At 30.0% G+C, this 12,217-nt stretch overlaps 1 protein-coding gene across 3 annotated transcripts in view; it reads right to left on the bottom strand.

Moving 5' to 3' along the window:
- The window catches only part of LOC111040864, a 60,204-nt gene that overhangs the window by 25,318 nt on the left and 22,669 nt on the right, over window positions 1–12,217 (bottom strand). For all 3 annotated transcript variants that reach the window (XM_022324929.1, XM_022324927.1, XM_022324928.1), the window contains 6 exons: window positions 11,676–11,757; window positions 11,480–11,572; window positions 11,327–11,386; window positions 10,789–10,951; window positions 10,566–10,691; window positions 6,253–6,460 (listed from right to left, as the gene is read on the bottom strand). In XM_022324929.1, the coding sequence (XP_022180621.1) occupies window positions 6,253–6,460; window positions 10,566–10,691; window positions 10,789–10,951; window positions 11,327–11,386; window positions 11,480–11,572; window positions 11,676–11,757 (732 nt within the window). The remainder of the gene's footprint in view (window positions 1–6,252; window positions 6,461–10,565; window positions 10,692–10,788; window positions 10,952–11,326; window positions 11,387–11,479; window positions 11,573–11,675; window positions 11,758–12,217) is intronic.

The following is a 12,217-nucleotide window of genomic DNA, read 5'->3' as shown; positions in this document are numbered from 1 at the left end:
TTTATAGTGGCGGACCGATTGCTTTTTGCGATGGGTGGGGTAACCCCGCGCCACTCCACTATGCGAGTCCGTAGACTTTAAATACACTCGTATAATACCTATAAAGACTAAACTGCTCGTCCGAAATTCCATTTTTCAATGTGGAGATTATCGGAAAAACATTCTGCTTGGCAACGTGTAGTAACAAAAAAGGAAGCTTTTGTTCGAAAAATATAATAACTATAAAACAATATGGGCAGTAAAAAATATGATTTTTTTTTCTCGAAAATATTGTTTTTTACAATGATTTCGAGTCATACATTGTGTAAGACAACAGCGTTTACAAAAACCTTAGATTATATTTGTCAAGAAAATGTGTGTCGACCTTTTTGTTTATATTTTTAATGGGGTTTGTTTTTTATTTATAAAACAAAATGGTCGTAGGTCATTGCATTTACATAAAAAATGCATTATAATTTGTATTAGTATAAATAACTATTGTGTTGGCATGTTTTAACATTTTTGGTTGCATATATTTTTAGAGCATAAAATCTTATCTCAATCGACGGTAATAATAATAATAGTATATTTTCAAATCTGACAAAGAATTATGGATCATGATATAATTGCAATAATGGTGCAATGTAATTTGTTTACATTTTTTTTTATGTACAGATTAAAATAAGCAATTAAAATTTGAATAATGCGTTTCTGGGGTTCAAATTAATTTTATCTGGTTAATCGAAAATTAAACATTATGTAAATTGTGTTTGGTGCAAATTTAAAATTTGTTATCAGGCATTGTTATAGTACACCATTCAACAATATTAAAACAAATATATATAATTTAATTATTCAATTATTTTTAAGTACCTAACTATACAAGCTATTATGTTAACACGATGTCAAACTCCAGGAAAAATATTGAGGTAAATACTATTATTAAAAATTAAAAATTCCCAAACTGCAATACGATTATTATATGAGTATTTTTCAAATTTGTGTATACGGCTGTTGATGGTGATAAACTGATAATGACTCAATATTTAGTGCTATTTAATTATGGTTTTTTTCTGAGATAAAAATAAAAAAAATATAATAATAATAATCATTCGTATCATATATACATTGTTAAACGTAATACGATGAGCAAAATTGTTTAAATAGTAATAATAATAATAAAAAACTACATCTACTTTAAGCCAACAGCAATTTTTATCTTTATCCCATCGATCTATATAACTGTAGTGTATTGTGTATAATATTGTTTAAATCTACGAAAAAAAAAAATGAATAGTATTTTTATTGTTATTATTAAGGGGTTGGTTTGCACGAATGTTTTGATAACAATTTGAGTGCAGCGATTTATTATGATAATAAATTCCCGGACGTGAGCTCATCGTCGATGGAGGAGCAACGAAAATACTTGCAACTATACTTCGTGTATATAATACATCAGTGCCAAAACCACTAGAAAATAATTTATTTAAAATGGCGTATTGTGTTATGTGTATGTGTGGCGCCGTATAAATAGCCAGCTAATCTATATTTGTACTAGTGGGGCAAGTCGTTGAAGTTTGAGGTAAGGTCTGAAACTCCGAAATCCATCTTCACCCTCCATCCCCACGGACGCTACTTCAGATAATGTGGTATACGATACTAATAATAATATATGCATACAATTTTGTCTCGTATATTATCGAAAATTCGAGAATGATTAATGGCTTGTTTAATTATATCGTGAAAACGTTGTACACGATATAATATTATGTTTAAGCGGCGAATTTGTAATCATTATAATTTAAGCAGCGTGTACAATGAAACTTAGGTAAAGGAATCGATACAAGTACATGATAATTACTGCACAAAAAAATTAACCTGGAAAATACGCGTTTTAATTAAACCGAGAAGATACACAAATATGAAAGTCCTATAATAATGCCCTTTATTAAATCACAGTTTGACGCTGAAGACGAAAATATTATGTTCTTTCACTGATAAATATATATTATATATAGACAGAAATTAATATGAACCCTATATAACCTATACATATTATATTGCTTATGCCATATCCAAAACGAAAATCTAAATGTTTATTGTAAATGCTCCAAAATAAAGTCCCGAAAACACCATTTATCTGAGAAAAACATTCAAGGTTGTCCCATAACCACTCCTGCCACAAGTACACTGTACACTACTCGCAATAAACTTCTTCCTAGGAGACCAACCAGACGGTTTTTTTTAGGCGAACTTCTCTCTTTTATTATCTAATATATTATATTAAACGAACCATTTTCGAATTCGGGGTTGTCGTTTGGCACCCTTACCGAGCTAACGTTGGCTTCCTGAATCCCACGTTCATAGATTTTTTGTTATACGCAGCTGCTTTTAGACTTAATTGGCCCCTGCGACTCAACATAACTGCACTTCGATATTAGTCTTAATCTAAACATCCCTTCTTTGTTCACCCATCGTAATAGTTATTGGCTCTTAGTTTATTCATTCACTTTTCAATAATACGATTGGTGCATCTGACCTTCTCACTTGAGTTTTATTTAAAGTTTCTTCACACAACGTCAGAAATCAAACTCCCTTTGTCATCAACACTCATTCCACTTCTTACGATCACAATCATCTAATGCACAGAATTCTGCGGGCCTGTCCAATCAAGTGTGAAGCTTCCATATTTTTAAATCATTCGTATCACTTGTCGTATATTTCATTATTTGTATTAACAAATTGTAATTCGTAACATTATAAATTAATACATTTGTCAATCTAATAATAATTGTAAATTGTTAAATTTTACTTGGATAAGTCTAAATTCTATGATATATTCACAAGGCTCCATCGCTGGATTACTTCCCTCGTCTTGTGCTTTATGTGTATGTTTATGTCAGTAATCTGTTTTACTTATTAAGTAAACAAATACATTCGTAATGTACATTTTTCGTATAAAAGAAAAAAAAATGTTACATTAACACACATTTTAAATTGCGAATTAGTGTTTATTCTAATTAATGAATATTGTTATTGTACTATTGTAAATAAACCTATACGTTCGGTAATCAATTAAATAAATAAATAGTTATTATCATTACATTTTTTTTTTTTTTTTTGATTTTGTTGTTCGATAATTTATTATGTTTTGTTTACGTATATATAATATGCTTTAATTAAAACCACTAGTGGAATATCCATGTTTTTAAATAAAATGTACACATCGTTATTTGGTTTTTCATTTTATCTATCCGATTTGAAAGTCGAAAGCTCGTGTACATTATTCATTTACATCATATTATAATATAATTTTATCTACAAACGCCTGGTGAATAATTTAAACTAAATACTCGTGACGCATTTGAATAATACTGTTTTCAATCGAATCAACAGAGATGAACTTTAAACGTGTTTATTCATGTTTAATGAATGCGTTTCATGGTTGGGTTTTCTCAAAATTTTACGAAAAGTCCGTTTTTGAACTATTCGTTACACTAATAAAACACTAAGTATGGCTATCTGATAACTTTTTTGTTGCTGTTACATTAAACTCGACAAATTTTGCTTAATTATTAATCACTTCCAAGCGGACGTCAAATGTAAATTATTAGTAAAGCTAGGATTTATATTATGAAACATAAAATATACATTTAGTTTCGTAAAATAATCTTAAATGTCCAATACAAATATACATGTTATTAGTTAAAAATTATAATATTATTAATAAGTAAGTACCTATAGTGAATTACTAATATTTTTCGGAATTAGTGAAAAAATAATAATTTGATTGATTTAAGATGGATTGGATAAAGTTGCCTTTTATGAAATTAACATAATATTTTTAATTACTTTTAAATAAATGCATAACATTCATACGATTTTTCTCCAGTGACAAAATCACTAATTTTATTAAATTGTTATTACGAGCCTAATAAACGAGACATTTATAATAATTTCATTTAAGGTTTAAATGTATCATAAATCATGTATTTTTAGTGATAAAAATAATATGTAATAATATGCGTTAAACTTAAAATATGCAAAATAAAAATTATTTCGATTGTATCAAAAATAAACATTAAACATATTAAAAATTATATAGTAACTGCATTTTTAAAAGGCAGCTGCTGAAAAAAAATATTACCTAATTATTAGGATCTAATAGACCCTAGCTCTAATTATTAGGAATAGTATAATTTCGTATAAACTATAAAGTAGTAAAGTATAAACTTCTTGACATCTCGTCATATTTTAAACCTACAATTTATGTGTTTTAAAAATAAAAAGTTTCATTGGCCATATTTTATATCGGAGGAGAGATATCATTTTACTATGTAATTTACATTTATCTTATTTTATCAACTTTTATGGCAACAAAAATTCCAGGAAAGCAAGAACAGTGCTTAACCTAACCGACAGTAGTTTTATAGTGTTTCATTAAAGTTTCTGCTGTTAACACAAATAATAATGATATGAATCTTGTCGTATTCAGTCATAGAAATATTATAACACTACGTCACTACATTACTATATTATATTTAATCTATAAATACGACCTATAATATGAGTGAGTGGTTTTGGTAATTGTCTATACAATTTAGTATTTAGAATTATTTCTGAAAATAAATAATATCTACTAATTATTACTAATTAAATCTACATGAAGGCTGTCTTACATAAAAATCAAATACCTAATAATTTATTGTAATATAAAAATAAATAATAATATTGAAGTTCATGCCCATGACTCCCTGCCCCAATCCAACATCACAAATTTTGAGTGCGAACCCGACAGTGCTCCGTTATCGAAGGTTAATGCTTTTTAAAAAGTACATCACTTAAAAAGTTATTAGTGTTTCGAAAAGGGAAATTGACTGGGAACATGGTTAGGTTATAATAATAAAATACCTTATAATAACCTTATAATAATATAATACATACTCAGACACCTGCAGAGTCCTGAAATTCCAACTGAATATTATTTTTTACCTTTATGGAATTTGAATACTTTTATTTTTCCAGCTTATAATGTATTTACCATAGGAATATTAATTGCAGTATAAATATTAAATTATGCTCCACTCAGATTCACTCTCTGAATGCAGGATAATTGCTTTAAAATTCGCTATAGTGAACACTGAAACGATAAAATAAATTGTCTCTCTATTTTAAGTAATACATTTATCGTTCAAGTGTTTAATTTTTAATATTTTGTAATGAACCTAGATGAACGAGTGTAAGTACTTTTTTCCGTAAGCAATTGTTTTCGGTGATAAAATTAATAATTTACCTACTTTCGTATAGCTAAAACTACACCGGAACAAGATGAGAGCTTTTGGAGAAAAATGTTTACTCGACAATAATTTTGCTTATAAATCACTAATTAAATTAAAACAACAAATCTACGGAACAAAAATAACTAAACGCGTTTATATACACAAAAAAAATAATACAAAATAAATAATAATAATAATAATAATAATAATAAAAATAATAATAATACTTAAAAAAAAGTTGTTCGTGAAAATTTTTTCATAAAAAAAAAAAGAAAAAAAAACGTACAAACACACCTATAACGAACGAGAGGAACAAATAACGACGAGCATCGGCCGCATGCAACAATCAAATAAAAATAATAATGTATAAAATAATACAAACATAAACGAGAACAAACATAAAACAATATTATGCGGGAGTGTACTGTTGTCTACAAAAATAAATAAAAATGATGATAATGCAAAAATACTGGTCACTCGATATCATATTATAATGCTGTAATAGTACCTTTGTATAAAACCGATTAGGGAATAATTATTAAATATCGTCATTATAATATTATATGAGTACATTTGTATAACTAGAAAAAGTTCTCCCAATCAGTTGTCTATAACTGTTGTGTACTGGCATCTGCGTATAGATAGGTAGGTATATAATATAGTATAATACTGGCTTAGCTGGTTACAAAAACACGTCGATTTTTCATTTTTGAGCATCGCGTATCCACACAAAAATAATAATTATAAATAATAATAATAATAATAATAGTAGTAGTAGGTAGTTGTAATAATATTATGATTATGATGATAACAAACGCGCGGTCACGTTGAAGACGAAAAACAAAATAATAATAATAATAATAAAAGGAACCTAGCTATTTACAAACAAATAATATTATGATTTACAAACGGACAAAAAAAAACGGTTTGAAGCATAAAAACAACATAAAAAAATATATCTCAAAAGAAATCACACGACAACGCCGGAACCTACCTCGGACGTGAACGTCACTTGAGGTATGTGAAATCGTCTTCTGGGCGGCTCTTGAAGTGAAACGGTCGTGTCGCTCTGGCTGACCGCGGCGGCTGCCAGGCTGAGTACGCCAGGGGTGGACGCAGACCTTGGAGGCGGTTGATTCTTCCTCCGGTTGGCCGTCGTCGTTTTGTTGTACACTTCCAACGACAGCTGATTTCCACACGATCTGTTAGTGAAAAATAACAGAAAAAAACGCACTGTTATTATCAAATATTTAAAAACAATATTATGGCATTTTGTTATCATTGCGGTTATAATAATTGAAGTTTGAGATATTATTATATAACTAATATAGTTTTTAAAAGCATAGGATAGGTGTACTATTGACTTCGATTTTTTTTTATTCTGGTTGTGTTTGAAACTCACTCTGCTTATATTTTTTTATTCATGAACATTTATTTTCATTTTCACGCCATTTCCAAACGATTTTATTTCCAAGCAACAATTTTCATCCCAGAATATAATTAATACATAAATATGATGAAAATCCAGTATAAACGCAATCAAAGTAGATAGGACTTGAAGACAGATTTATAACGTTTCTTGAAATTTATTGCTCTGTCCACGCAAACTAAGCTTTATCATAATTTAAACCAGAAAAATAAGTAAAAGTTTGTCACAGTGTTTGAAACGACTTTAACGTGTGAGAGACTATTTTATTTTAATATTAATGCAAACGGGCTTTTGCACGAAGTACATCATGGTTCAAATTTGATTAATACCGAAACAAGAATAATTTTACATAAGTAATAAACTTATTTGTACATGTTACACATTTATTATTTAAACTGGTCTTGTTTGAACAAGTCTAAGGAAAAATTTTAGTGCTTAAAACAAATACTCTGGTAAATTTATATGAAGTGTTAACGGAAGGAAAGTTATAGCGTTTTATGTCCCGTAAAACGTATGTTCCGTACGTGTTTTGTATAAAATATGTTTTTCAAAATTCCATCGTTTCCAATATATATTGTAAAACGCAATTTTCCACTAATAATATAAAAATACGTGTGTAAAAACGAAATTTCCAACTCAAGTAAAATCGTGTGTAATCTGAAAAGTTGGCTTGCGTATAAAAACCATTCTCTGCACTCATTAATATCTTGTACCTACATAACTACCAGGTTATTTTGTTCTAAAAGGCACAAGGCGACTGTGACGTAGTATCATTGTAATCATTGGAGGTGCTCAGAGATTTTTCATTACATGGGTTCGTTACATCGTTTACACCTTTTAAAATTAAATCGTTGACACATGTTTTACTTGAAAAATATTGTGCTGCAACATTTGTTACTCGGAATAATATGACGTGTACAATTTGTAATTTATTATTTTGTTATAACTTATAATAGGTAACGTAGAAAGGCTGTCAACATGTTTTCAGTGATAAACAAAATTACATATTTTTCAGGGTAGTATTTTTAAAAAATGAAATTCCCTATAATTATCGTCGATATTGGCCAGCAGGGTACCGTGCAATGGTTAATAAATTGTTTTCATAACCTGAAAAGTGCAATAATTCGTACAACTCACGCGTCATTCCGGTATGTCAATAATAGTTAATTTACTCAAATACACCAGCTCTTACGCGTGAGAAATATGTAAACGAAAACACGTTTATTTACGAAAAAATTATAATATTATGGTATAATAATAGACTATCGATTGACATGACGAGTGCAAATCTGTTTAAATCGTTGCCCACAGATATGAACTAGTCGTATATGTACCGCGTTTTGTTTTGATTTGAGAATATAAGTGTTCTTCATATCATGTTTTACAGTCGATTATTTCCTTTCCCAATTGTTTGAGGTCATGAGGTCTAAAAATATGTCTGGTCACCTATACAATATTTTTCATTACAAAACAAAAAAAACTATTCAGTCTACTAGAGTACTAGATTGAAGTCTAGATTGTCCAGTCTGTTACATTTATTGAAATGTAACCACTAACCACTGTGCGAGTAGTGTAGTAAAATACAATACAAATAATACAAATAAATACGTGGTGCCAAGTCCAAATGATATAATAATATTTACATCGTTATCCCCGATTTGAACTTCGATTTCACTGATGGTCGTCAAATAAAAAACAAATACAAAATGGGAATATAATAGTATGTATCTATGGTACGGATAAATCGTTTTAAAATTCTTTAATGGATTAAATTTAGAAACGATCTAGTGCTCACCACTCAAGTATATACTGCAGTTTACCTACTCTCTCTTCCTAGTAATAAGATCGATGTTAAGAAAATCGTTTAAAATAAAGTTGAATAAATTAAATAACAATAATACGAGGCAAGAAAAAACACACACGCTACGTGTCCGTGAGTATAATTTACGAGTACAAAATAATAACATAATACAACCAATAACTTATTTCATATAGTAGTGTTGATAAAGTATCTAATTCGATATGTTCAAACTTTGAGCTTACAATTAATGTCACAGAAAAGTGGGAAACACGCCCTCCGGCCTCCTTACACAGAAGTAGAAAAAGATTGTATAGTAGTAGATTACTTTATTAATCGAATAATGTCAATAAAACGTAGTATTGAATTAAAGACAACGAGTTTAATGTAGATATATTATATAGTGGTGGCCAATGGGAATTCATTCGGGCGAATGACCTATATTTTTCTCATGAAAACAATACGTACTCTTCGTAATGATAGTTAGGTTAGGCTAGGTTATTATATCGACTATTATTGTTATTATGTATTTAAACATTTTAAACTTTTAATAAAATCGGCCCGAGTTGTTAAAAAAAATAATCGACTTATATTTTAAGGCACGCATGCAGTGTGGTAATTCACTAAATCAACAGACGAAAATGAACAACGATTATAATAACATAACTATGTTTAACTCAATTGTATTACCTATGGCGTTTAAAAAACCTAACCGATCAGGACTATATTGTACGTACGATTTTTGAGTTCGTTCGGCCTATGTGTGTAATACTATTCAGTATTGCCTCGGAAGAAAACGGTTTTATTTTCTGAAACAAGCAGACACTGCGATATGCTGAAACTTGAATAATGGTGATTTCTATACACTTGTTGCAGAAAAGTCAAAAGATCACTGTCATACTTCGTATACGAGTCTTTAGAAATTCCTTACACGCCAAAATAATGTAGAACGTATGCCACCATTTTTTTATTTTATCCCGAGTAACTACACAATTTATTACTGTCGTGGAAAACAAGCACTATAGGTTATACACATTGAATAATATGTGACAAAGTGCATCGACAATAAATTTAACATTGTCGTGTTTGGTGGATAGAAAAAAACTTGAGTAATTGATTCGAACGTTCGATGTGATCTCTCGCGCAAAAAAAAAATAAATACAATTTACGTTAAACGTTATTAATTAAAGCATATTAATATTATCCATGTAATATTAGGTGTATCATTATTCATTAAGTACCTACGTAGATTGACGGAAAGAACAAATTTGTATATAATTTATTATTATGATGATTGATTTTATTCATACTTGAAAGGTTCATACTAACACTAAAATTGTGTTTAGTGTGTATAATCACTGTAACTATTAATCTTAATTCGCGTTGAGTTCCAAACGTTAGAGATAGAAGATTTTTCTCATTTCTGTTAGATTTCGTTTTATTGTTGTAATTTAACAGGACTTATGAGAAAGATTATCCCACCAGAAGTAATTCGGGTTATTAAAATTAATCGCATTATAACAAGATTGTCTTTTTAATTAAACGTTAGTTGTTAGTTGTATATTTTAACAACGGTTTTCAAAATTAACTTATAAAAGGAGCACCTAGTTTTCAATTTTTGAATACTGGATTTTATGCATGCATAGGTAGTAAGTACATAACGTTATGGTACATGTACAGAAAATAACAATACCATTTGTAAATACAGTTTCGAAAAACTTTAAAAATAATTATTATTTTATTTTCATATATACTGAAGATCTTGAAATATTTCGTTGTTTTTAATATTATATATTCTTCATTAATTAACATTAAACTTATTATTTTACTTTAACATAAAACCACACAATATGAGTACTCTTACAACATATACAGTGTACAATTTTAAGTATTAAAGCAGCTGTAGTTTGACTGTTGCCTGTTAATTTAGTTTTATGATATTATACTAGGACATTTATTGTATATATAGAAACAAGAAAGAGGTACTCGACTCTGATCTATCTCACGTATTATTCTAGAAATGTCAGGTTCAGTTATCTATCGTAAAAGTAAGTCACCGGATGAACAAAAATAAACTTACTTAATCAACTCCATGACGTCGTCTTCGGCCATCATCACTACGTTAGTTTTATTGATGAATACTACATAATCTCCGGGCTTCAGATCCGCTTGGTCCGCAGGTAAGCCGCACTCCACTCTTTCCACCCTACACACGAGAAAAAAGAAATATAATTTATTTTAGTTAATATCCGGTGTTGTTATTCAAAAAACCAAATGATTTATTAGTGAGCTCGTATTCTTACCTCGGGGGGTGTGTCCACGCTATGGAAAAGCCAAAACTGGATCCCGAGGGTTTCGACAACCGTTTGGTAATCGTGAAAGGAGTTCTGCCACTTCTACCATCCTTATTGGACGACAGTGGTGGGTCCAGCTCCAGGTATTGCAAGAATTTGTTTTCTTCATTGCCTGGAAAATGTACAAAAATATAGTTACTAATTTATTTTAAATTTATATTTAGTTATGTCATAAGCACGCGTGGAAGACAAACGTGAGAAATGTTCGAACGTCTTATGTAATGAACGTTTATCGTTGTCAAATGAACCGAAATGCGCGTTAACATAAAATAAAGGCCCCGTGACTTATATATAGACGAACATGCGAATTACAATTCGTTTGAGTTATTGTTATTATAAGCCCGATCGCGTGAGAAAAACAGTTTTAGGTGCTGTGAATATTATTGAACGCATTACTTAAATTGGAACACAGACCGGTCGACAGTATAAGTTGTGCTTAAAGACGTCCAACAACCAGATATAAGTTTACTATATAGGGCACACTTACCCGTTTTAGCGGTCAGTGTGTCTTTTTTTGGCTTCTGACTAGATTTTACCTTGACGGACACTAAAAAAAAACATAAACAAGGGTTAATTTTTCACACTACAATTATTGAAATTTTTACTCGTTCGTATATTATCCATACATCAGACCACTCACCTGAACGATTACTGGGTGTAGTTTCGTCATCAATCATGATGTCTTCTTCATCGTCATCGGTGCTGCAGTGTACGGTCTTAACCACGGTCAGGTCTAAAATGCAAAACACGGTTAAGCATTATTCAATAGGGTGGGAACCGGAAACATGCGGATATTTAGGTATTTTTGGTGCTGCTAAATATGATATAATACTGACCTTGTGGTCGATGAGCCGGAGTCGAGTGCGGTGGCATTCGCCCGGGACTTTGTGGTACGAGTTTGAACGTACCGTTTATTTCCTGGAAAAACAAAAAAACAATCCATCAGAATAGGTTTTCTTAATTATTTTTTTTATATCAATAGTGGCGACGATAAATCACTAAAAATATTTGTAATTGGGTCAAACGTTCTAAATACTCTCATCACAGTTCACCGTATTATTATTATTTTGATATGTATACGTTATATTGAAAGTGTCACATTATAAAAAGAAGGGCTGTATACATTTCAATGGGCTCTCGACACTTGAAGAGCTTCATCGAATAGCGCATTTACTCGCGGTTTATACAGCAGTATCCATTGTTCCGTTATAATCGAAATTTTAATAATTAACATCAAGATAATTTCGTGATCGGTTCGCCGCCAAGCGAATATAATATTATATTGAAACATGACCATGTACATGATGGTTAACGTCGCGACGCTTCATCGCGTTTTTGTCCATACACAATCCCGTCAAATGTTTAAAATATAATATGA

This window comes from Myzus persicae, unplaced genomic scaffold (genome assembly GCF_001856785.1).
Source record: "Myzus persicae strain clone G006 unplaced genomic scaffold, MPER_G0061.0, whole genome shotgun sequence".
NCBI lineage: Eukaryota > Metazoa > Arthropoda > Insecta > Hemiptera > Aphididae > Myzus > Myzus persicae.
This window is presented reverse-complemented; position numbering and strand designations above follow the sequence as displayed.